General features: G+C 45.1%; 1 protein-coding gene across 1 annotated transcript in view; it reads left to right on the top strand.

Annotated features, from left to right (window-relative positions):
* Nucleotides 1–24202, top strand: part of TBC1D2 (TBC1 domain family member 2) — a 692224-nt gene extending 668022 nt beyond the window's left edge. The window contains 2 exon segments of the mRNA XM_030194342.1: nucleotides 7017–7138; nucleotides 23636–24202. Coding sequence (XP_030050202.1) covers nucleotides 7017–7138; nucleotides 23636–23837 — 324 coding nt within the window. The 3' untranslated portion in view covers nucleotides 23838–24202.
* Nucleotides 24203–27794: the final 3592 nt, after the last annotated feature.

The raw sequence follows: 27794 nt of genomic DNA on the forward strand, positions 1-27794 counted from the left end.
TGCACCTGTGGACCTCGCCGGGCTCTCCCCGGTCCTAGTGACCTCCATCTTCTTCTAGCGCCCTCTAGTGGCCTACACCCCTATAGGACACCCTCTTACTTATCACACCATCATACCTGGATTTCAGTGTGGAAGATAAAAAAGAGCAGATCGTTATAAAAGATAAATATAGTTTATTTCAAACAATATATATATATAGACAGCCCGACACAGGCCGTGTTCGCCCAACTGGGCTGCTTCAGGGGCTATAAAAACATATAAATTAACAGTTATAATATCAAATTCTACATATAAAAAAACATATATAATGTATTATATATACATATATATACATACATGTATATGCACATACAACAAATATAGATCTAAATGATATCATACCAAAACATGCTCTATATAAAAAAACCATATAAAAAGATTCTAGTGAATATTAATAACAAATTAATAAACAAGAATATCAAAAAAGAGATAATTATGTCCTATATTATAGTGATATGTTCATAGTGACAAGTAAACTGAAATTATTAAACAGACCAAAAACAAACCAAAATATAAAGGAGAAATTAAGACACCCACCTATATAAGTATTCTTTGCTACCATATATAAGGTGCGCTTTGCTACCAGGATATAAGGCACATGTAAATGTCCTATTAGCCACTACAAGACACAAAGAAAGTTATTGCAATTAGAAGATATTGTTTGAATTAGTGCTGTTGGAAAAATACTGTTGAATAAAGACTCACGTGTATGAAGAATGGATCTGGTTTGAAAAAAACAGCTAAGCCAGAGATGCCAAAAGCATAGCTTGCTAATCTAATGTGAGGAAAAAATGAGAAGGTGATGATATGTATGCATTAGGTAAACCTCAAATGATGCTTACTATTTAGAAAAAACAGGACTATTCTTTGTATAGGATAACTAGCGTCGTTCAATGTTATCCTCATAAGCTATTATTCGCGTGAAATCAGTGATGTCATTCAATATTTTCCTCAAGGAAACCGAAAGTGATATCTTTAAAAGTATTACTTACAGGAATTGTTATATACTCACGTATCTCAGTGATAGCTAAAAGAAGACGGTGAACAGAATACTTATGACCGGAAGCAAGAGTTCAAGGGTCACGTTTGGAAATGTAGCGGTCCCGCAATAAGATAACCACAATGGTATCTTTTACATTTTAAACATCATAGGATGCTTGTTATTTTTAAAAAAACTTAAGCCAGGACTGCTATTTAAATAAGATCAATAGCTTCATATACTGTTTGCGTGAAATAAATGACATCATCGTGTCGGGCTGTCTATATATATATATTGTTTGAAATTAAACTATATTATCTTTTTATACGATCTGCTCTTTTTTATCTTCCACCTTGGAGTTTGCAGACCGTCTGCCTTTGTGCTTTCTTGTACCTGGATTTCAGTGGCATGCAGAAAATGCCACTGTGAAAGTCTCTTTTGTTCCCCACCCCCAACCCAGATAGTGCCAGAGCAGGTCGAGGGTGCATCCTGCCAGATGCAGGACTTACCTGGAGACCGGCAATATTCAGCATTGTTAGCCAGATGCATTTGCTATCCCAAGTTATCCGAATGGTTATTGAATACCAGCACTGAATATCACTGCTATCTGGGGCTCAGCCCATTATGCCCTGCTATTCTGCACCGTTATCTAGCTAGCCAACTGCCGAGTTTGAATATTGAACCAGGTAATATATAAAATAAAACAAAGCAACCTTACTCTTCAGATCAAAAATGAGCAATACACACTGCTCAATTTCATTAAAATCTGTCACAGGAGGGTTCACAATCTAAGTTTGTACCTGAGGCAATGGAGGGTTAAGTGATTTGCCCAAGATCACAAGGAGCAGCAGTGGGATTTGAACCGGCCACCAGCTGGATTGCAACTCCTCCAGTCCTCCAATATATATGTGAAACATAAAAGCATTCCAATGACAGTCTCATGGGGAAAGGTAGGATTATGGGGGGGGGGGGGGGGGGGGGGGGGGGGTGGAGAAATGGATAAGTGATAAGAGGATGACAAAGCAGTATAATTTTATGGTTTATGATGATGTGATAGGAAACCCAAATCTTGTTAAGTCCTGCCTGGCGTGTGTCAAAATACTTCATCATTTTAACTTCAAAGATTTACTGGATGGTTTTGAAATTTCCTTTTAGTATTCTTACCTTCCTAGGGAGGATGAATGGATCAAGGCATAAACAAACTAAGCACATAAAGAGGGTCTTAAAGTTTATAGGGGCTCTATCAGGCGTGCTCATGACCCACAGCAAAATCTTCATGTCTCATCTCCCTGTTTTTCTGTATGACACTTTCTCACTCACATGAGGATTATAGCGCTTCTACCTACCAATGACGTAGCTACGGGGGGGAGGGGACCACGGAGGTCTGGGCCCCCCTCCCAAAATGAATCCAGGGCCCCTGGTTTGGCTGACAGGAGGGGGGGTCATCGAGCATCCGTAACACTTCACATGCTCAATTTCATTAAAATCGAGCATGCAGAACATGAGGGGAAGAAGAGCAGGCAATGTAAGGACAGCGTGCTGGAGAAACACTTCAGCTGGCGGGGGTTGGGGACCCCTGCCAGCCAAGGTATGTGGTGGGCCAAAAATGTACCCCTCACTTTGGGCTCTGGACCCCCTCCACTTCAAGGTGCTATTTCCTCCTGTCAGCTTCCCTCTGAATCTGGAAGTACACAGGGCAGGTAGGAAGAAGTGGCTAATCTGCATAATCACAGCAGTATGGATGGGAGGGGCTTCTTCCTGGAATGGTAAATGAGAGAGAAGAGGGAATGGTCAACAGCCTGGCATTCTTAGCCTATTCTTTCTCTTTACAATTTCCTCCAACCAGGAAGAGGAGTTAGCAGCAGAGAAGGTACACTGCTTGCTCTCTCTTTCTCTGCTGGCTTCCCTGGGAAGTCAAAGCATGAAGCCAGGTCTTGTAGAAAAGCTAACAGGAGGGGGTGATGCTGTGGCAGGAAGTAAAATACATTCTGTCTTCCCAGCCAGAGGTAATCACAGTTGTTTGGGGGGGGGGGGGGTCAGGTGATCAATGTGAGGAGAAGAGGTGGAGAAGGAAAGTGATGCCTGGCTTTCTGTTTTTCTTGAACCCTCATCTCCATCCCTCATTCTCGGAGACTTTAACATACACGTTGATGACCCGTCCAACTCTCAGGCTTCTCAGTTCCTCACTCTAACATCCTCCTTCAACCTCCAGCTATGTTCCACACCCCTACTCACCGTGAGGCCATTGCCTTGACCTCGTCCTCTCCTCTTCCGGCTCACCCTCCAATTTCCACACCTCAGCTCTTCCTGTCTCTGATCATCACCTGATCACCTTCACACTTCTTCACCCTCCCCCTCAGCCCCGCCCAACATTAACCACTACTTCCAGGAATCTCCAGGCTATTGACCCTCCCACCTTATCATCTAGTATTTCTAATCTCCTCCCCTCCATCATGTCCTCCGAGTCTGTCAACGAGGCTGTCTCCGCTTACAATGCCACTCTCTCCTCTGCTCTGGACACCCTTGCACCATCCACCTCCCGTCCCACAAGGCGTACTAATCCCCAGCCCTGGCTGACCCCTTGCATCCGTTACCTTCGCTCCTGCGCCCGATCTGCTGAACGCCTCTGGAGGACATCTCGCACCCATTCAGATTTCCTTCACTACAAATTCATGCTATCCTCCTTCCAGTCCTCACTATTCCTTCCCTAACAGGACTACTACACCCAATTGACTAATTCTCTCAGCTCTAACCCTCGTCGTCTCTTCGCCACCCTTAACTCCCTCCTCAAAGTGCCCTCCGCTCCCACCCCCCTCTCGCTCTCTCCTCAATCACTGGCTGACTACTTCCGCGACAAGGTGCAAAAGATCAACCTTGAGTTAACTACCAAGCCACCTCCTCCTCTTCACCCTTCAACCCTCTCCCTCAACCAACCAACCCAGACCTCCTTCTCCTCCTTTCCTGATATCTCCGAGGAGGAAACCGCCCGCCTTCTTTCCTCCTCAAAATGCACCACTTGTTCCTCTGATCCCATCCCCACCAACTTACTTAACACCATCTCTCCTATTATCACCCCCTCCATCTGTCATATCCTCAACCTCTCTTTCTCCACTGCAACTGTCCCCGACACCTTCAAGCATGCCGTAGTCACGCCACTCCTCAAAAAACCATCACTAGACCCTACCTGTCCCTCCAACTACCGCCCCATCTCCCTCCTACCCTTCCTCTCCAAGATACTTGAGCGCGCAGTCCACAGCCGCTGCCTTGATTTTCTCTCCTCTCATGCCATCCTCAATCCGCTTCAATCCGGTTTTCGCCCTCTTCACTCGACAGAAACAGCACTCTAAAGTCTGTAATGACCTGTTCCTTGCCAAATCCAGAGGCCACTACTCCATCCTCATCCTCCTGGATCTATCTGCCGCTTTTGACACTGTCAATCATGACTTACTTCTTGCCACACTGTCCTCATTTGGGTTCCAGGGCTCTGTCCTCTCCTGGTTCTCCTCCTATCTCTCCCACCGCACCTTCAAAGTTCACTCTCATGGATCTTCCTCCACCCCCATCCCCTTATCTGTTGGTGTTCCCCAGGGATCGGTCCTTGGACCCCTTCTCTTCTCAATCTACACCTCTTCCCTTGTCTCCCTGATCTCATCTCATGGTTTCCAGTATCATCTCTATGCTGATGACACACAACTGTATCTCTCCACACCAGACATCACCGCGGAGACCCAGGCAAAGGTATCGGCCTGCTTATCCGACATTGCTGCCTGGATGTCCAACCGCGACCTGAAACTGAACATGTCCAAGACCGAGCTTATCGTCTTTCCACCAAAACCCACTTCTCCTCTTCCTCCACTTTCTATCTCAGTTGATAACACCCTCATCCTCCCCGTCTCATCTGCCCGCAACCTCGGAGTCATCTTTGACTCCTCTCTCTCCTTCTCTGCGCATATCCAGCAGATAGCCAAGACCTGTCGCTTCTTCCTCTTTAACATCAGCAAAATTCGCCCTTTCCTCTCTGAACACACCACACGAACTCTCGTCCACGCTCTCATTAACTCTCGCCTGGACTACTGCAACTTACTCCTCACCGGCCTCCCACTTAGCCATCTATCCCCCCTTCAATCTGTTCAGAACTCTGCTGCACGTCTCATATTCCGCCAGAACCGATATACTCATATCACCCCTCTCCTCAGGTCACTTCACTGGCTTCCGATCAGATACCGCATTCAATTCAAGCTTCTCCTTCTTACCTACAAATGCACTCAGTCTGCTACCCCTCACTATCTTTCTACCCTCATCTCCCCTTACGTTCCCGCCCGTAACCTCCGTTCACAGGATAAATCCCTCCTCTCAGTACCCTTCTCCACCACCGCCAACTCCAGGCTCCGCTCATTCTGCCTCGCCTCACCCTACGCTTGGAACAACCTTCCTGAACTCTTACGCCAAGCCCCCTCCCTGCCCGTCTTCAAGTCTTTGCTTAAAGCCCACCTCTTCAATGCTGCGTTCGGCACCTAACCCTTACCGTTCAATGAATCCAGACTGCCCCAATTTGACTGCCCCTATCGGACCGACCGTTCACTTGTCTATTAGATTGTAAGCTCTTTGAGCAGGGACTGTCTCTCTTTGTTAAATTGTACAGCGCCTGCGTGAACCGAGTAGCACTCTAGAAATGTTAAGTAGTAGTAGTAATTACTTTTTTCTTCCCTATTTATTTATTTACCACTTGCAATTAAACATTACTTGCAGATCAAGCGGTTTATATCAAGCTTACCAAAAGAGGTAAGTGACAAGAGAAAGGAAAGAACTACAGTTTATTGACAGGAAAGCGGAACATTCTTCAAAGATTCAATTTGAAAAAAATTTTAAAAGATGTATCACGTTCAAAATTTGCACCCTAGTTCACAAAATTATTCACAGAGACGCACCAGCCTACATGTCAGACCTGATAGACTTAACACCCAGGAATGCTAAAAAATCATCCCGTACATTCCTTAATCTTCACTTCCCAAATTGTAAAGGTCTTAAATGCGTCTACCTTTTCCTACCTGAGCACACAATTCTGGAATGCGCTACCGCGAAACCTAAAAACAACCTATGAACAAGCCAACTTCCGAAGTCTACTGAAGACCCATCTCTTCAACAAGGCATACAACAATGGTCAAAAAATATGAATTCCTGTACACACATCCAGAATTGCCCCTACAATATTCGCTTGCCAAACTACTATCATGTTTTTCATTATCATATTACCCAAGATCTTCTACTATGTACATTTTCTTTATAACTCTTATATATTTCTTAAATATCTCTTACAATGTTTGCTTGTTAAAATACTACCATGTTTTATCATTATCATGTTACCCAAAATCCTTCTGTTATTACTAAATGTATACTTTCTCATGTACTCTCATTATTCATGATGCCACATTGAGCCTTCAAAGAGGTGGGAAAATGTGGGATACAAATGCAACAAATAATAATAATAATGTAAGAGAAAGGGTGGAAAAAGCTTGAGGAAGGGGATGGTGATTGATAATTCACAGTTAACCATTTTCTGTGGAGTCCAACGCTTGATGAAATAGCCAGGTTTTCAAGGCAGATTTAAATGACTTGAGAGAGATCAGCACGGAGTGGTAGGGGCATGGAGTTCCAGAAGTAGGGAACAGTAAAATAAAAAGCATGATGTCTAGTAGATTCCTTCTGAGCAAATCTAGTACTCTTACTCTCTAGCATAATTATTATGTCTGGGGGTAAGAAGGACAGGTGATTACAGTACGTTGGGGGTGAAGTGATTATACCAAAAAGATAGGGGGAGGAAAGCTCATCTTTCTGGCATAATCACCTCTTTATGGTTCACATGCTTGTGTGAGTTTAAAACTAATTACAGTGGCAGGCCCAATGTGCTTTTGTATGCTTAGGGCTCAGCAAAGGCTTAATCCTGCCCTGCTTATACATCTGTAATATTTACTTTTGCTAAGTATGTCCTTTGTTACAGGTGATATTTCGTTATGCGCTAGCAATCTTTAAATATAATGAGGAGGAGATCTTACGGATCCATGACAGTGCTGAGATTTATCAGTATCTCACGTTCTTCACAAAAATGATCTGCGATGGCAGGTGGGTATGGTTCTGTTCTCATCTCCTTGAAGGACTCAGGAGCAGCAGGTTTTCTGTGATGGAGATAAAACCACTGTGAATGTTGTACTGTGTGGTGTAATATCAAATAAAGATGAAACTTCAAACTGTCAAAGCAAAAAAAAAAATAAAAAGTTACTGCAGAGAGCTGATGAAAACATTTCCAGCTGTGATTCTTTACTTTCGAGCTCCTATGGTGCTTCATGCACTGGGAAAAGCATGCCTGCTATGGCCTCTCCAAAACACAAAGCTCTTTTTCTCAAGGGGATGTTTGGGCCAGGCGCTTCTGAAGTGGCCTCTTTTTGTATGTTTTACTGATAGAATAGGAAGTAACTGGAATTGAGTTAGTCAGATGATGAGACTAAATTACTTTTGGTGCTGTTTAACATTCAGAGCATTTTCAGAGGCTTCCATACAAAAGTCCACATTTGACATCTGCTTTCTTTCAAATTAAATTCAAACCAGTTCTGGTGTTACCCTTTTAGTATATATATAGATGTATAGTCATTTTGACAGAGAAACTACTGATGTCAGCTCTTGCTTTTGAGTTTAAAAAAACTGCAGTTTCCTTTAGGTTAAAATTTATGACCAGGAATGGCTAAGGTCCAGAATATTTATGGAATCAACTTTTACCTGGGCCATACTTTCATATCACCCTGCAGGTGTCCTGGACAAGATAATTTTGGGAGGAATTTTTTTTTTACTCCTTTCCTTCAGTGTGTGAGCTAATCCCCCATTTAGTATTAAATACTGAATAGAGATCAGGTCACTCACTGACAAGAAAGAGGAGACGAAGCGAGGAGCCGCGCATCCGAACAAGCACCGGATCACTCGACTGCCGGTTCCCCAAGCCATCCGGGAACGCAGAGAACCCCCCTCTTGCATGCCTGCACAGGTTAACTCTTTGTTTGTTTGTCAGCTCCAACATTGTAGCAAGAACTCCTATGATAGATTGCATGCTTGTTTGTCAGCTCCAACATTGTAGCAAGAACTCCTATGATAAATTGCATGCATAGACACTCTAACTACATGCCTACCATGTTTACTAAAATCACTGCAATAAGTAACTCTAGAATCTGACCAACCTATATGTCTCAATTGCACTACTACTCTTAAATACATCTCAAGGTTTTCCGAATGTAATGCTTTTGATGCCTGCTTATAATTGATCCTAAGTGCATTGCTTTTAGTGCCCGCTTATAATTGTTTCTGAGTGCATTGCATTACAAATGTTTAACTCCATTTAAATATGTATGCCATTATAAACGTATTAACTGTTTCGCTACCGTGAAACACACGCCAAAACCTCTCTATCTGCCTAATTCCAAACATTCTTGAAAGCCTTCCTTTTAAATGTTCTATAAACAACCTACCAAACATTTAATAACACCATAAAGAGATACAAACTATTACCTGCTACATAAATTGAAATACATACTACAGACCTCAGAATAACAGCCAAAATGAACACCAACACACTGATTATGATAATTTACTTCCTCCCCCTAATATATCACGCATGGACTATTCCAAATACACACACCAATCTGCCCACAACATACGCACCCCTTATACATCTTACGTATAACCCACCAGAACAAAAGAACAACAAACAACTAAAAGGAAAAACAAATATATACGGAAATAACCACCAGAAAGGGAAGAAAGAACATAGCAAAAGTAGATATCAGGAAAGCAGACAACTAATACAAATTAAGACATCAACGCCCCGAATTGAACCCTACCATTCAGTCCAAATAGGATACGCAAATGCTAGATCAGTAGTAATCAAAACAGAAACCATAACAGACTGGATTACTGCAGACAACTACCGCCCCATTTCCCTCCTACCCTTCCTCTCCAAGATACTTGAACGCGCCATTCACAGCCGCTGCATTGATTTTCTCTCCACTCATGCCATCCTCGATCCGCTCCAATCCAGCTTTCGCCCCTACACTCGACAGAAACGGCACTATCTAAGGTCTGCAATGACCTGTTCCTCGCCAAATCCAAAGGTCACTACTCCATCCTCATCCTCCTCGACCTATCCGCCGCTTTCGACACTGTCAATCACAACCTACTTCTTGACACACTGTCCTCCTTTGGGTTCCAGGGCTCTGTCCTCTCCTGGTTCTCCTCCTATCTCTCCCATCGTACCTTCAGAGTACACTCTCATGGTTCGTCCTCCTCCCCTATCCCGCTCTCTGTTGGAGTTCCTCAAGGCTCTGTCCTTGGGCCCCTTCTTTTCTCAATCTACACCTCTTCCTTAGGCTCCCTGATCTCTTCTCATGGTTTCCACTATCATCTTTATGCTGACGACACCCAGCTTTATCTCTCCACACCAGAAATCACTGCGGAAACCCAGGCCAAGGTATCGGCCTGCTTATCCGACATTGCTGCCTGGATGTCCAACTGCCACCTGAAACTGAACATGGCCAAGACTGAACTTATTGTTTTCCCACCCAAACCCACTTCTCCTCTCCCTTCACTCTCTATCTCAATTGATAACACCCTCATCGTCCCCGTCTCATCTGCCCGCAACCTCGGTGTTATCTTCGACTCCTCCCTCTCCTTCTCTGCGCATATCCAGCAGATAGCCAAGACCTGTCGCTTCTTCCTCTATAACATTAGCAAAATTCGCCCCTTCCTCTCCGAGCACACCACCCGAACTCTCATCCACTCTCTCATTACCTCTCGCCTTGACTACTGCAACCTACTCCTCACCGGCCTCCCACTTAGCCATCTATCCCCCCTTCAGTCCATTCAGAACTCTGCCGCACGTCTTATCTTCTGCCTTAACCGATATACTCATATCACCCCTCTCCTCAAGTCACTTCACTGGCTTCCGATCAGATACCGAATACAGTTCAAGCTTCTCCTACTCACCTACAAATGCACTCGATCTGCAGCCCCTCCTTACCTCTCTACCCTCATCTCCCCTTACGTCCCTACCCGTAACCTCCGCTCTCAAGACAAATCCCTCCTTTCAGTACCCTTCTCCACCACCGCCAACTCTAGGCTTCGCCCTTTCTGCCTCGCCTCACCCCATGCTTGGAACAAACTCCCTGAGCCCATATGCCGGGCCCCCTCCCTACCCATGTTCAAATCATTGCTCAAAGCCCACCTCTTCAATGTCGCCTTCGGCACCTAATCACTTCATCTCTTCTCAGGAAATCTCATCTACCCCAACTTGACATTTCGTCTTTTAGATTGTAAGCTCTTCTGAGCAGGGACTGTCCTTATTCGTTAATTTGTACAGCACTGCGTAACTCTTGTAGCGCTCTAGAAATGTTAAGTAGTAGTAGACAATCTTGACCTCCTATTTATCACCGAAACCTGGGTCCATAACCTTCAAGACCCTATAATCTTAGAACTATGTCCACCAGGATACAGAATTACACACTGGACAAGAAACAGAAAAAGAGGAGGAGGAATAGCCATAATATACAAATCTGAATTCAACATCACAAACATAGCTGAATCCATACTACCACAACTTGAAATCAGTTCCATAAGAATAAGTCACCCAAACTTACAGGAACACCTTAACGCAGTTATACTCTACAGACCTCCAGGAAACTGGCGAGATAGCCAGACACACCTCATGGACTTTATCTCGAACACCTGTATCTCTTCCTCTAACCTTATCATAATAGGAGATATCAACTTACACCTGGAAGATCTCACCACAACAGTACCCAAGACTGCAAAGAATTCCTACAGCTCTGGGACCTACAAGAACCAAATACGCAACTGACACATGAAAAAGGACACACATTAGACATCATAACACACAAATTTGACCACAACGCTAACTTTATATTAACTAATACTAATTGGTCACCTGTACTGTGGTCAGACCATTACATAGCAAACATCACCCTCCAATGGAGAAGGAAAGACCTACGTAACAAACACATACAAAAAACCTACACCACAAGAGGGAAAATAGACCCAGCTGAATTTTGGCAACAGATCTACATTGACGGGTGGACAACAAAGACAGACACAATCCAATTCCTCTCTAATTGGGATAATAGATGCAAACTGATACTAGACAACATTGCCCCAATTCAAACCAGAACCTCGCACAGGAAAAACTCAATACCATGGTTCAACGAAGAACTGAAAAAACTGAAAACACAAGTTAGGAAACTAGAACGCACGTGGAACCAAAAAAAAGATGATCCCACCCTTAACACTTGGAAACTACTCCGAAGGAAATACAAATATGCCATAAGACAAACCAAAAGACAATACTACAAAACTGAAGTCGGGCCAAATTACAAAGACACACACAAACTCTTCCAACTCGTGAATAAACTATTAGACACAACCCCAGTCACCAACAACAACAAAGACACTCCAGGAGCCGACGACCTGGCAAAATACTTCAACGAGAAAATCATAAAACTACGACTCAAAATACCAGCCAGCCCAATCGAATATACTACGCTCCTAGAATGCCTAGACCCAGAACCCGGAATCCACCCAGCAGACAGGATCTGGACTGAATTCACTTTACTACCAGAAGATCTTATCTCACAGACACTTAAAAGATTCGCCAAATCTCGCTGTAAATTAGATATATGCCCAAACAACCTCATGAAGTCGGCCCCCCAACAATTTATAATGGACCTAACCAACCATGTGAATTTCATGCTACAAAATGGACTGTTCCCAAAGGAGAAAGGAAATATTCTACTCACCCCCATACCCAAGGATACAAAGAAAAATACTAATGAACTAACGAACTATAGACCAGTAGCATCCATTCCCTTATTCACCAAAATAACAGAAGGCATGGTGACCAAACAACTCACAGAGTATCTAAACAAGTTCTCGGTACTGCACGATTCCCAGTCAGGATTTCGCTTTAATCACAGTACGGAAACTGTATTAGTCACGCTTATGACCAAACTCAAACTGATAGCAAACGGCAACAACATACTACTGTTACAATTTGACATGTCAAGCGCATTCGACGTGGTTGACCATGGAATTTTATTACACATACTCGAATACTTCGGAATCGGAGGTAACGTTCTCAGATGGTTCAAGGGTTTCCTAACTACCCGCTCATATCAAGTGACATCAAACTCGACTACATCAGCCACATGGACACCTGAATGCGGAGTTTCAAAGGGATCCCCCCTCTCACCGACCATATTCAACCTAATGATGACACCCTTGGCTAAGCTACTATTGAATCAGAATCTAAACCCATATATATATGCTGACGATGTAACAATCTTTATCCCATTCAAACATGATCTAAGAGAAATTTCCGATGAAATCAACCAAGCCTACACATAATGAACTCCTGGGCAGATGCATTTCGACTGAAACTAAATGCTGAAAAAACCAATGCCTAGTTCTCACCTCACAATACAACAAGAAGGAATTTACCACCATCAACACACCTAATCTAAGTTTACCAGTCTCAGACACCCTAAAAATCCTTGGAGTCACCATTGATCGACACCTAACACTTTGAGAATCATGCAAAAAACATAACTAAAAAGATGTTTCATTCAATGTGGAAACTAAAAGGAGTCAGACCATTTTTCCCAAGGAATGTCTTCCGCTACCTGGTACAATCACTGGTACTTAGTCATCTGGACTATTGTAACTCACTCTTTGCCGGCTGCAAAGAGCAAATACTCAAAAAACTCCAGACAGCCCAGAACACAGCAGCCAGACTTATATTCGGCAAACCAAAATACGAAAGCGCAACACCCCTTCGCGAAAAACTACACTGGCTCCCACTCAAAGAACACATCACGTTCAAACTCTGTACCTTGGTCCATAAAATCATCCATGGTGACGCCCCAGCCTACATGTCAGACCTAATAGAACTACCACCCAGAAATGCAAAACAATCCTCCCGCACATTCCTCAACCTTCATCCTCCCAAATGTAAAGGCTTGAAATACAAAGTAATGCATGCATCAACCTTTTCCTATACAAGCACACAGCTCTGGAACACACTGCCACGTAACCTGAAAACGGCCTACGAAATGACCAATTTCTGCAAACTCCTGAAAACGTATCTCTTCGACAAAATATATCATAAAGAACAACACGCGTAACTCTACATTCTTTAAGATATCCAGGAATTCTCTAATGTCTTTTGCTTTCACACTATCATGTACCTAATGTCTTTGGCTATAACACTATCATGTATCTCACCATCATGTACCCAAAACTTCTGCTAAAACAAATGTATACTCTTTTCTATTTCCAGAACTATGTATTTCACCATCATGTACCTAATACTTGCTGTAAAACCAAATGTACATTCTTTTCTATTTCCAGTATCCACGATGAATTGTAAGCCACATTGAGCCTGCAAAAGGGTGGGATAATGTGGGATACAAATGTAATAAATAATAATAATAAATAAAACCTCTGCTCGGCACACAAAACAGCGGCATGTTACAATATTTTTTCCATCATTGCACATGTATTACTGCTGCGGTAATTTAGGTAGAGGACCTTTCAGTTTAGTGGGGCAGAGGGATACCCCAGTGCACAAACATTTTAAGTAGGGTCTGTGGCTAGAACACCAGAGATCTTCCAAAGCTGTATCTCTTAATGCACACAAATGATTAAACCGAATGACAGGCTTAAATTCTATTAATTATTATCTCATAGGTACAGTAAAGGTAAAATTGTGGTTGGGGAACAGTTCTTAATTATAATAAAACTAGTAAAAATGCCCCGTTTCTGATGCAAATGAAACGGGGGCTAGCAAGGTTTTCTTCAGAGTATGCATGTGGGAGTGTGTGTGTCCCTGCCCTCTGTCCTCTCTCCCTTCCCCTGTGCTTTCTGTCCCCTCTGCTCTCTGTCCCCTCCTCCCTTCGAGTGGAGTCCTTCAGTGTTAAGTTTCCTGCTATGCTGTGTTTGTGTTACAGAGAGAGTGAGGGCATCTGCCCTCTCTCCCTTCCCCGCTCTGAGTCCTTCACTGTTACAGAGAGAGCGATTTGGTGCTATTCTGTGTTTTCCTTCACTGTTTGTGTTACCGAGAGAGTGTGGGCGGGGCAGACACTCATGGGGAAACCGGATATCTCTGCCGCTTCACACTTCCGGCTGGAGGCTTCATTAGAACGTTGGTGGTGCCTTTATATATAGAGACAGTGGCGTAGGAAGGGCGAGGCGGTGGGGGCGGTCCGCCCCGGGTGTCAGCGGGTGGGGGGGTGCTCCGGACAGCCCTCGTCTCCTGCTTTTACCCTTCGTTTTTTTTTAAATCCATTGCAGCGACACAGGCAGCGCTTTGCGTCTGCCCTGCGTGTGCTGTGAAGAGAGAAAATCACCTCGCTGGCGTTGGGCCTTCCTGCGTTGTGTCCCGTCCTCGAGGAAATAGGAAGTTACCTCAGAAGAGGGCGGGACACAACGCAGGAAGGCCCGACGCCAGCGAGGTGATTTTCTCTCTTCACAGCACACGCAGGGCAGACGCGAAGCGCTGCCTGCGTTGCTGCAATGGATTAAAAAAAACGAAGGGTGATGGCAGGGCTCTGTTGGCTCTCCACCAGGGGGGACGGGACCGGGTTGGGGGGGGGGTCAGATGAGAGAGGAGGACCTCAGAGGGGAGAAGGGGAGTGCTCAGATGGGAGGGGATTGGGGAAGGTGGGGGAGCCCGCCCAGATGGGTGCTCAGAGGGGAGAAGGGGATTGGGAAGGGGTGGGGGAGCTCAGAGGGGAGAAGGGGATTGGGGGGAGGGAGGGAGGGGGAGCCCAGAGGGGTGCTCGGAGGGGAGAAGGGGATTGGGAAGGGCTGGGGGAGCTCAGAGGGGTGCTCAGAGGGAAGAAGGGGATTGGGGAGGGGTGGGGGTGCTCAGAGGGGAGTTCTCAGATGGGAGAAGGGGTCTGAAGCTGGAACTGGGGTCTGACAAGGGGCAAGAGGGAAAATGGGTCCATGCCTAGGGCAGGTGGGAGAATGGGTATAGGGCTGAAAAGGGGGGATGCAAGGCATGTGGTGGATGAAGGGGGCTGGAACTGGGGGCTGAAAAGGGGATAGGGAGAAGTGGCTGGGGGCTAAAGCTCGGGACTAATGGAAGAAAAGGGCTGGGGACTGGTGGGATAGTGGGGCTGAAAAGGGGGGCTGGGGCTGGAACTGGGGGCTGAAAAGAGGGGGCAGAGAGAGAGGGGACAGACCCTGGATGGAAGGGGGGAATGTGAGGGAGGGCAGACCCTGGATGGATGGGAGACCCTGGATGGATGGGAGAGAGAGGGCAGACAGATTGAAGGGGCAGAGAGAAAGGGCAGATGGTGGGTGGAAGGGGGAGAGAGAGAGGGCAGACTGGGGCAAATGGTGGATGGAAGGGGCAGAGATAGAGGGTAGATGTGGATGGAAGGGAGAGAGAGAGAGGACAGATGTAACATAGTAAATGACAGCAGAAAAAGACCTGCATGGTCCATCCAGTCTGCCCAACAAGACAAACTCATATGTGCTACTTTTTGTGTATACCCTACTTTGATTTGTACCTGTCCTCTTCAGGGCACAGACCATATAAGTCTGTCCAGCACTATCCCCGCCTCCCAACCACCAGCCCCGCCTCCCACCACTGGCTCTGGCACAGACCGTATAAGTCTGCCCAGCACTATCCTCGCCTCCCACCACCGGCTGGCTCTGCCACCCAATCTCGGCTAAGCTCCTTAGGATCCATTCCTTCTGAATATGATTCCTTTATGTTTATCCCAAGCGTGTTTGAATTCTGTTACCGTTTTCATTTCCACCACCTCCCGCGGGAAGGCATTCCAAGCATCCACTACTCTCTCTGTGAAAAAATACTTCCTGACATTTTTCTTGAGTCTGCCCCCCTTCAATCTCATTTCATGTCCTCTCGTTCTACCGCCTTCGCACCTCCGGAAAAGGTTCGTTTGCGGATTAATTCTTTTCAAATATTTGAACGTCTGTATCATATCACCCCTGTTTCTCCTTTTTTCCAGAGTATACATGTTCAGGTCATCAAGTCTCTCCTCATACGTCTTGTAACGCAAATCCCTTACCATTCTTGTAGCTTTTCTTTGCACCGCTTCAATTCTTTTTACATCCTTAACAAGATACGGCCTCCAAAACTGAACACAGTACTCCAGGTGGGGCCTCACCAACGTCTTATACAGGGGCATCAACACCTCCTTTCTTCTGCTGGTCACACCTCTCTATACAGCCTATCAACCTTCTAGCTACGGCCACCGCCTTGTCACACTGTTTCGTCGCCTTCAGATCCTCAGATACTATCACCCCAAGATCCCTCTCCCCGTCCGTACCTATCAGATTCTCCCCGCCTAACACATACATCTCCAGAGGGTTTCTATTCCCTAAGTGTGTTCAGTACTGGTCTCCGTATCTCAAAAAAGATATAGTAGAATTGGAAAAGGTACAGCGAAGGGCGACGAAAATGATAGTGGGGATGGGACGACTTTCCTATGAAGAGAGGCTGAGAAGGCTAGGGCTTTTCAGCTTGGAGAAGAGACGGCTGAGGGGAGATATGATAGAAGTGTATAAAATAATGAGTGGAATGGATCGGGTGGATGTGAAGCGACTGTTCACGCTATCCAAAAATACTAGGACTAGAGGGCATGAGTTGAAGCTACAGTGTGGTAAATTTAAAACGAATCGGAGAAAATTTTCTTCACCCAACGTGTAATTAGACTCTGGAATTCATTGCCGGAGAACGTGGTACGGGCGGTTAGCTTGACGGAGTTTAAAAAGGGGTTAGATAGATTCCTAAAGGACAAGTCCATAGACCGCTATTAAATGGACTTGGAAAAATTCCTCATTTTTAGGTATAACTTGTCTGGAATGTTTTTACGTTTGGGGAGCGTGCCAGGTGCCCTTGACCTGGATTGGCCACTGTCGGTGACAGGATGCTGGGCTAGATGGACCTTTGGTCTTTCCCAGTATGGCACTACTTATGTACTTATGTACTTATGTAAGTGCATCACTTTGCATTTCTTCGCATTGAATTTTAATTGCCAAACCTTAGACCATTCTTCTAGCTTCCTCAGATCCTTTTTCATGTTTTCCACTCCCTCCCGGGTGTCCACTCTGTTGCAGATCTTAGTATCATCAAATAGGCAAACTTTACCTTCTAACCCTTCAGCAATGTCACTCACAAATATATTGAACAGAATCGGCCCCAGCACCGATCCCTGAGGCACACCACTACTCACCTTTCCCTCCTCCGAGCGAATTCCATTCACCACCACCACCACCCACCTGTTGATGGAAGGGGGAGAGAGAGATGGCAGACTGGGGCAGATGGTGGATGGAAGGGGCAGAAATAGAGGGCAGACAGTTGATGGAAGGGAGAGAGAGGGCAGACAGTGGATGGAAGGGACATTAGAGAGGGCAGACACTGGAGGGCAGAGAGAAAGAGCGAAGACCATAGGCGGTCGGTGGCCCAACAGTTTGGGGAGGCTAAAGGGGGCGGGGTTAGGGGTGGGGCCAGGGGTGGAGCTTAAATCCATAATTGTCTGATAACACACATAAAAAATAAATAAATACAAATAAAAGTCACAATACCTTTTATTAAATTTAGATATTAGATATGTATCATATGTCAAAGAATAAAGTGGTTTTCTCAAAGCATATTCTAACCACAATCACTCAACTGCAAAACACTATGCACAACTTTGTGCAAAAACACACTCAGAACCATAAATATTACACTGAGCAGAACCTAATACACCAATATAAATGATTAAAAAAAAAGAATTGTAAGAATTCTAATGGTACTTGTCAACATGCAGCATTTCCTTCATCCCCTTTGACCTATTTGGTTGTTCTCAAACCAGCTTCAAAATCCACTAGCTGTTACAGGAATGTTTTTTTCCAAACGGGGAAAATATTTAATTCCTTTTTGGTTTTCCAGCTCAGTCTGAACATGCCCTGAGCCATATTACCATGGCTAGTGAAATGATATACCTTTCAAAAAAAGATATGAAATCAACAGCAATATTTCTTATGTCATAAATTCTACTGAAACTATCTACAAATGGCTACCACTTGCTCCAAATAATATTGAAATTACTGCTCAAGCAAGGGTTCACATAGAGCCTTGTATAACATACTGCCCAAGTAAAAAAAAATTAAATATTTTGTTATTTTTGTAAGTTTCATGCAGATCTCTTTGTTTAACTAAGTTATGTTTAAACAAAGAGATCTGCATGAAACTTACAAAAATAGCAAAATATTAAAATTTTTTTTTTACTTCTTTCTTTTGTTTTAAAAAAACCTTCCTTCAGTCAGTCAGCACAGCAGAACAGCACTTACCTCTCTGTCTCCTGAAATCCAAGCGGCCCCCCCAGACCCGGGGCAAATTTCTAGAAGGAAGTGGGAGGGATCATCAGATAGAGAGTACTCTCTGTCTTTCTTCTTCTCCTACTACGTGTGCCGTCCCGCGCATTCCCGCCTATGCGGAACAGTACACCACGGGACAGGAGCGAGCCAGCGCGCGAAGAAGGCTGACGTGAGCTGAGGAGGACCTGGGCGAGCCCTGCCAAGGGCGGGGCGAAGAAAGAAAAAGAAGCCGCTAGCCGCACATCCGTCTTGTCTTCTGATTCGCAGTAAGGCAGCAGCACAGGACCAACCGGCGCGCTGGTGAGCGCCCGAGCGGGCGGAAGTTCGGAACTCAAGGGCCTGGGGCTGGGCGGGCTGAATTTAGGATGGTGGTGCGTGTGTCCGTCCGTGTGTGGGCATCGTCGTGGTCGCGCGCGTCGGCGGGTCTTAAAAAGACGATGCTGGGCTGAGCGGCGAGCCCTGGGGCCCGCGGGCGGAACTGGGGGCTGATGCTGATGCAGTGTGTGTCATGTCGGCGTCGTGGTGGTCCGAATCCGACCAGCTGAGCTGTCTATCAAAATCCGACGGACTTCTGGCTGGGGAGGCTTAGCCCCAGAATATTCTTACTGCAACTGCATAGAAAAGTGCATTTTCGCGGCCTGTGTGAAGGAGAGGACCTGGGGGTAGATAAGATGGAAGTGGAAGAGGAAGAAGGGAGGCGGCTCACGAGCAGACATAGGCAGAACAGAGCCTGCCCTCCATTCCATCCCCAGAGAGCGAGAGAAGTAGTAATGCCCCCTAGAAAAGGGTAGAGGGAAAAAGACTACATTACCCAGCATCCCCCGAGAGAGAGCAGAGAAAGGTTCGTGACCCCTGTAAAATGGAGGAGAGGAAGAGACTACATTTCCCAGCAACCTCGGGGCAAAGCCTGGTACAGAGATTACCTTCCCCAGCAGGAACAGGGGGAGAACTCTAACAAGGAAAGGGTGGTGCCCCTGCAGGGTAATCAAGGGAAAGAGGAAAAGCTGCAAAGTGGGTGGGACGGGGAGCCCATGGAGTATCAAGAAGCTGGGCAGAGAGAAAGAGAGGAGCCTATGGACCTCTCAGCCTGGGCTCACTCCTTAGGTAACAAGCTAAGGGACCAGGTAACTTCATGGTATGGTAACTGGGCTAAGAGAGGAAAGAGGAAAGGCCATGTGGGAGGACGGGTCAGTGCTTAGAGAGAGTGACCCAGATGGGTGGGGCCTTTTCATTTTCCAGAGCTCAGGCTGTGAATGAACTTTGAGTTTAAAGAGTTCTGGTTGAAGAGGGACAAGAGATTTTTCCCGGAGTGGGCTGAGCCCAGCAGGAAGAAGGTGGAGTGTGAACTGTGGCTAAAAAGCCTAAAAGAAGCTGAAGGGGTTTGAGCTGTGTGCTGAAGCCTCAAGAACTGTGTTTGTTTGTTTTTTTGGAACTGCTTGCAGTGTTTTGGTCCCTCCCAAGGTAGAGGGGGGGAGAAAGAAGACCCAGGGCTATAAAACTGTCTAAAAGGAGCCCAGCTGGGTGCTGGAAGCCTGGGAGTTAAAAGTTTTTTTTTCTTGCTGTGTTTGTACCCCTGAGAGGAGCAACAGGGGGAATTGTGAGGTTTTTTTTGTTGATTCAAGTATTGTGTCTTTTTGCACTGCTGGACTGTTGGATCCCAAGCAAAATAAAGAACTTGTTAAGTTTGCTTTGAAGTGGATTTCTTTGAGCCCTGCCCTGTGGACTGCAGTGAACCAGGAGGTTGGGCAGCAAGGGTGAAGGGGAGATCCCGAGGACCCTCAGGCGGAGGGGAGGATCATTTTCACACCTGCTATATTCACATGTCATTAGATCACTGCATCTGGAGTAAAGTTTTCAAATATGTTGTGAGACCCCTAGTGGGGTCGGGCGTGGACAGAGGAATAATACAGCCAGCTGAAAGATAGAATGCAAAAATAAGTATTTATTTTTAAGAACAGGAATTCCTGGGCCCGTTTCTTCACAGAGCCTGTGGCGTAGAAGGGAAAAACCCCAGCAGGTTTGGCAAACAGCAGTAAGCCGCCACTGGCAGGAGTCGCAAATACAGTCTGCGGCTGTGGGGTTGCCACGCCCCAAACACAGCCTTTCAGTTATATTTTACTTCTCAGATCTGGCTCTGGCCAGACCTCCAGCAAATTTGCAAAGTTCAGTTAGCAGCAAGGGCTTACCTCAGCCCGATCACAGCATTGGGATGTCTTCAGTCAAGGCATACACTGGGGCCTCTCGTCTTTCTCCTCTAGGCGCAGAGAGGTGAGAGGAGGAGCGGATGCAGAGCTGACAGCCGATGGCTGCCTGCGGTGCCCTGCTTCCTTTTTAAAAGCATTTTTGAAGGTTCAATTTGGTTTTTTTTTGTTTTTGTACCAGCCGCTGCTGCTCAACAGGAGAAGCAGCAGTGGCCGGAAATGGCAGATGAGCTGATGTCGAATGGAGGGGGGGAGTGCCGGCGACCTGGGGGGTGGAGGGTGGAGCAGTGGCTGTGGTGACCTCGGGGGGGGGGGGGTGGAGGGGGTAGCGGTGGCAACCTGGGGGGGGGGTGGAGGGGTGAGGAGCGGGGACCTGGGGGGCGTGGTGAAGGGCTGAAACTGCGCCTCCAACGTTCCGAACACTTCTGTGTTTCGATTGGGCACTTTCGCTACTGACGCACCCGGAAGTGGGAGGCGTCAACAGAAGCACGAATGCCTCAAGGCTTGTGTCCAAGCAGTCAGCTTCAGAATGTTGGAGGTGGGTTTTATTATATAGGATATGTAAAATTTTACTTGTCCAATGGAAAGCGGCAAGCCTTGAAAGCCTTTCAGAAGGATGCTTCTATTGTGATTTACCGTGCAGACAAGGGAGGGCCTGTAGTAATATGAGATAAGGAAGTCTACATGCAGGAAGCATATATGCAGCTTCGAGATAATACTAACTATATTGAACTGCCAATGTAACCTTCCCCTGCTATTGCTGAGAGAATCATGGACATAACTCAACAAGGCTTTTCTCAAGGTTTTCTGACTAAACAGGAATTAAGATACCGGTATTTTATTTGCTGCCGAAAATCCATAAACATCTGGAGGCTCCTCCTGGCCGACTGATAGTTTTGGCCAGGGATTCGTTGCTAGAATGGTCATGCAAATATGTCGATTAACATCTACAACCATGCCTGACTGGAGTTATATCTTTTCTAAAGGATACCACCCATTTCTTACAATTGCTGCAAGACTTGAATAGTAGTTTTTCATCACAGTGGACTTTGGACGTGTGTTCCTTATACACCCGCATTCCTCAGCATGAAACATTGGCTATTATCTTAGAAGCAGCTGAACAACGTACACATCCTCACATGGTTCCATCAGAATTTTTGGTTGCCATAAGTAAAGAAGCCATGTGTTCCAATTTTTTTTTATCTTTGATGGACGTTACTACCAGCAGAAATCAGGAATAGCCATGGGGGAATCATTTGCCCCCATGGTGGCTAATCTTTTCATGTCAGTGTTTGAGGAAAAATGGGTGTATACATCAGATTTTTCCCCAAAGTATTAAATGATGGAAGCGGTACATAGATGATATTTTCTGTATTTGGACTGGGACTGATGATGAATTACAACAATTTGTTGATTTTTTAAACACCTGTCATCCTACTATTCGGTTTCAAGTTACAGCAAATAAATTCTGGATCACTTTTCTGGATGTGAAGATTGAGAAGGCAGATCATGGGTTTTGGACTACGGTTTATTCTAAGCCTACCGATAGGAATTCTGTGTTAAACTATTCCAGCATGCATCCGCCACATATGAAGTCTAATATTCCTTTTGCTCAATTTCTTCGCTATAGAAGAATTTGCTCTTCGGACACAGAGTACAAGGAACGCAGTTCAGAATTGTGCAATAAATTCACCCATAGGGTTATCCCAATACGTTGGTGAAAAAAGCAGCAAAAAGAGCATTCTTTAATCCACGGGATTCGCTTCTGGAGTATAAAGCTGTGCAACAGTGGGAAAAGATTACTGCCTTTTGTTATGAAATTTAATGCCAATACAGGGCAGATTAGCCGTGCGATAAGACATCATTTTGAATTGTTAAACGTGCATCCGGCATTGGAAACATCAAACACCCTATTTTCCTATCAAAGAGGGTGTAATCTGAGCAATTTGTTAAGCCCTAATGATGTATAGATTTGTAAACACCTGGAGGAGGTCAATGGTCATCATAAAAAATGTGGCCACTGATCGGTGTGCCATATTATGTTAGAAGCCAATTGTTATACCTATGTGAAGAACGGGAAAATGTGTATATTAAAAATGCAAACAGATTGTGAGTCATCGGGGGTGTTATATCTGATTCAGTGTCCCTGTGCTTATGCTTATATCGAAATTGGAAAAACAACAGAGCAGATCAGTGGGCTTCATTGTCATTGGGACTAACATTTATAACGTTCCTACACTGCGGTAAGTGGAGTTTTTTTCCTATGATGGTGAGCCGAGCCCATACCTTAGAAGTATTGCAGGTTGGGTGGCTTTACTGAGGTTTTTTCTCCACTGAAAGGTATGTGGTGAACTGTTATGGCGCCCCTGTACCTTGAAACTCGATGATATAATTTTGTGAATTTTTGAGATTTTCTTGTATTGCTACATAAACACAGAAAAATCTTTATAAAATTAGCCCATGCTCACTATTTGAAAATTCCCCCTTAGAAAGAAATTTTCAGTTTTTCCCAAGCTAAAGAGCTGTTTACCTATGGAAAAGCCCTATTGAAAATTTTCTTCCTTCCATGCTGCTTACCCTGTCCAGAAATGGGTGGGAAGGGAGAGAAGAAAAGTCAGAGGAAGGAATGTTAGCGGCCTTGTATGGAAACATTTCTACCTGCTTCATTGCAGGTACAACTAAATACCTGTTGTCCGCTCTCTATGAAATTTCAAAGGGAAACCCCATGCAAGATTTCCTTTTGAAAATGTGCTTGCAGGCCCATGAGTTGAACAAAAATTGCCCTTGATGGGAAGCAATTTAATTTGGACCCTAATAAATGAGGCATGTAAATTTTCTTCTAGGGCGCATTTCTTCTAGGGCTCATCTTTGTGTAGGGGTCTGCTTGTGATGCCTACTGTCCTAGTTTTGAACCAGTACATGAGCAGTTTGTATGATATTATTTTTCATGTGTTTTGTTCTCTCTTTTTAGGAAGTTGATGAACATTGCATTTAATGAGATGAATCCTTTCCCCATGAAACAGCTGCAGAACTGGCGAGCCGTACACATGAAAAAACTGAAAACAGAATTGAGTGAGCTGGAGCTGATCAAAGAAAAATATGTGAAGGAGAAGGATGACTCTGGAACTAAGCCCTTGGGTGAAGTCATGAGTGAAGATGATGAAGAAATATAATCAGAAGTGTATCCTGCCGCTTTCCTGTATATAAAGGAAGATCATATTCACGTACACAGTGGCAGCAACTGAAAATCATTGCCATGTGAAAGTCATTTAGTACCTTTGATCTCAGTTCAGTTCAAAGGGGACAAGTATCTGTATCAGAAGAACTATGGTCACAATTTGGCAGAACAGCAAGGCACTGTTTTGGAACTGAACATCCCATATCATGAGCTAGTCCCTCTGGAATAGGGTTGAGGTAGTCTGGGAGAAGCATGTTCTGCAGCTGTACCAGTTGTATCTATATAGGGAGGATTTCACTATCCATAATCATGAATGTGACACTCTTCAAAAGTTTTAATATAAACTATAATGCATGATAATACTTTCTGTGTTGTCTTGTTTGTCATGTTTTCCAAAACACAGGAACTAGGATCGTGAGCCCTTGGGCTTTCTAACAATAATAGAATCAGGGGACACAAGATGAAATTAGAATGTGGTAGGTTTAAAACAAATTGGAGAAAGCTTTTCTTTACTCAGCGCGTGGTTAGACTCTGGAACTCATTGCCGGAGAAGGTAGTGACAGCAGCTGGCCTTGCTGAGTTTAAAGGGGGTCTGGACAGATTCCCGAAGGAAAAGTCCATTGATCGTTATTAAATTTTGGGGTTTTGCCAGGTTCTTGGGGCCTGGATTGGCCGCTGTCGGAGACGGAGTGCTGGGCTTGATGGACCTTTGGTCTTTTCCCAGCGTGGCAGTGCTTATATACTTATGAGGAGCGGCAGTAGCAGGCAAAACCACCCCACACCGTAGACTAGGCAGAACAGGACTAGAACCCCGGACTGGAGTTGCAGCGGAGGCAAACAAGCTGGGACAAGCAGAGACTTCACCTGCACTTGACCACCATTCCTCAAGAGGTGAGCCCCTGGATGCAGGTGGCTGGCAGGACTTGCCGGACAGGGCCGGAACTGGACACCAGCAGGATACACACAGGGACTAGAACACACAGGGAGGCTAGGCAGAGTACTAGACTAGGATTTTCAGACAGACAAGGGACAGAACTGAAAGCTGCAAGCAGCCACTGAAACAGGGAACAAACACTGATAGACAAGAGACAGAACTGAAAGCTGAAAGCAGCCACTGAAACAGGGAACAAACACTGATAGACAAGAGACAGAACTGAAAGCTGCAAGCAGCCACTGAAACAGGGAACAAACACTGATAGATAAGGAGACAGAACTGAAAGCTGCCAGGCAGCCACTGAACAAACACAGGCAACCAAGAACTAGACAAAGACATACAAACAAGAAACAAGACTGGGAAACAAGCAATACAGTAAACAAGCAATACAGAACACAAAGCTACACAAAGACTAAACTAGAATCAGGCAAGAATTACAGACTATACTGTAACTGGACTAGGCAGAAGTGCACCAGCACCCCAACATACCAGGGCCTTAGGTGATGCAAAGGCAAAGCAGAGAGTTTCCAAATGGCTAATAAGCCCAGCAGCAGCTGAGATTCAGCTGCAGCAATCACAAGGCAGCTACGGGTGCTGTGCAAGCTCAAACAAGACAAGCAAGTTTGGCAGGCTGGAAGATGCGGACTGGGCTGAAGTCTGGAACGGGAAACAGCACACAGACAATCCAATGCAGCCACCAGGTCTGGCCACCAGGGGGCGAGATGACGGAGAGCCTGAAACCTGGGCACGACCGTGACACTAAGAAATCAGCATGCCTCCTTGACTGGTCTTTATGTGTATGCTGTACTGGTTGCAAAAAAGAAAGTGGATGGCTAGCTCAGGATGCAGGTAATAAAGGGTGCCAAACATCTGAGGCTCTGACATCAATAGTCCCATAGGTTAAGCCAGCCAGCCCAGGGCTTACCTGAATGCATTAAACAGAAGCTTTCATACTTCCCCCTGCTTCAGTTGCATATTGCAGCTGTACACCTGTTCCATCCCCAGAGGCACACTGCCCTGGATGCCTAGTTTGGGAGGGGGAGGGGATTGCCCCACCCCCTGCCAACAGGACAAAACATAGTGCCTGCCTCCTCCCTCCTGGTCCCTACGTGGGCCAGCATCTTGGCTTTCCCTGTCCCCTCCCCCACATACACGTTTCAAACTTGCCCTCCTCAAATGACTTCTTACCATTGCTTCAACTGTCAGCTAAAACGCCCCCTGTGGCACACACTTCCTCCTGAATGGTTGAGCACAAGTCTGTGCTGGTTGCTGTTTTGTTTTTTTTAAAGCTGGGATTTGGAGTTGAGTTGGGAGAAAGGGACTGATTTAGGGAGAAGGGGGCTGAAGGCTGACATTGAGGTTCTGAACTGATTTAGTGAGGAAGCATGATGCTGGGGCTGGGAGAAGGGGACTGAGAATTGACACAGGGTGTGGGGAGTTGAGAGAAAGGGGCTGATTTAGGGAGAAGGGGCTGAGGGCTGTCACAGGGCCTGGAGATTGAGTTGATAGAAGGGGTTTCTGGAAGAAGAGGAAAGGTTTTGACAGGTGGCAGTAGGAAAAAGGGTTGATGCTGGAGCAGAAAGAAAGAAGAAGAGAACAGACAGTATACTGAGAATGAAGCAAGGGCATATGCAGCGAAAAATGGAGATAGAGGAGCAGAGGGATGGATTCTAGGAAAAATAGGAAAGGCAAGGTAAATGCATATTGGAGGAAATAGGTGGGCAGATGCTGGGAAGAGGATATGGGGATGAAATGGGGAAATAGATGCTAGGGATGGGGAAGAAAAAAAAGTTATTTAACCAGAGCCAAATTATTAGGAGATCTATAAGTGAAGGAATTGACTCAGAATCTCTCCATGCAAATAATTAATCTAAAAAATAAATAAATTTTTTTGTTTATAGAGATGTTCTCAGAGTTATTCACTCACCCAAGTGAGGTGCCCCTATTCAAAGCGGCACCTCTAAGGGTGGATAAGATTCTCAATCATGGAACTTCTCTAAAGGTATTTTTGAAATAATTTTTGGCACACCCTTGTGTTAAAATATTGCTATAAGTGTATCCAATACCTTTAATAATTCATAGAGTGAAAAATGGGTCAATTCCTACACTCACTCCAATAAAAACCTCAATGCACTCCAAACTCACACGTGCTATATCTTATTATGAGAAGAGGCAGGGCTATGGATGTTGGGCTAAGGTGAGAAAGAGGCAGAGGGCTTTGAAGAGGGTGGACAAGGAAGGGGGCAAGACTTTGAAGGAGGTGAGAGAGGGTGGAAATGGGGAAGTAAGACGGGAAGTGTAACCTTTATAAAAGGGTAAGACATAAGAAAGGGACTGGAGGTAGAGTGGGAATGAGTGCCAGGGAAGGATTGGGATTAGTGAGGGGTTAAGAGGTAGAGGTAGATGAAACCAGGTAGGATATGAGTAAAGAGAGTGGAAATGGAGAGCTTGAACGTGGTTGAAAGAGGGGAATGAGAGAGACAGTTGGAATAGGAGGACTAGAGAGGTAAGTGCATGAAGTGGAGGGACACAGCTGGAGGGCAAGAAAGAAGGAATAAAAACCAGCTAAAAGATAAAAGGCATATTATAACTGAAGGATCAGTGCCATAGAGAGATGAAAGGAAGAAACAGAAATGAGATCCTGAAAAGAACTTAATCAAAAATAAGAGGAAGTGCTAAAGATAAGACCAGGACCAACCCAACCGGAAAAGTTAAATGATTAGACAGAGGTACAAAATATGTATTTTTCAATTTTTTAAGTTTCAATGTTTTTATTGATGACACTTCAAAACAATTATCACATTTCACATACTGAATGTCCATGAGTTCCATGCAAACCATGTAAACAAATAAAACCGTATACTATTAACAGTCATCAAACTTATTATTTTATATCTCTCCCCCCCTGTTTTTCCCCCTCCCCCTCCCCATGCATTCTGCCAACTTTGTTACGGACATCAATCCCTTATGCAACATTCCTATAGAGGTTGGCACCTAGTTCCAGATCATTTATGCTAT

The sequence above is a fragment of the Microcaecilia unicolor genome, chromosome 2 (genome assembly GCF_901765095.1).
Source record: "Microcaecilia unicolor chromosome 2, aMicUni1.1, whole genome shotgun sequence".
NCBI classification, from domain to species: Eukaryota; Metazoa; Chordata; class Amphibia; order Gymnophiona; family Siphonopidae; genus Microcaecilia; species Microcaecilia unicolor.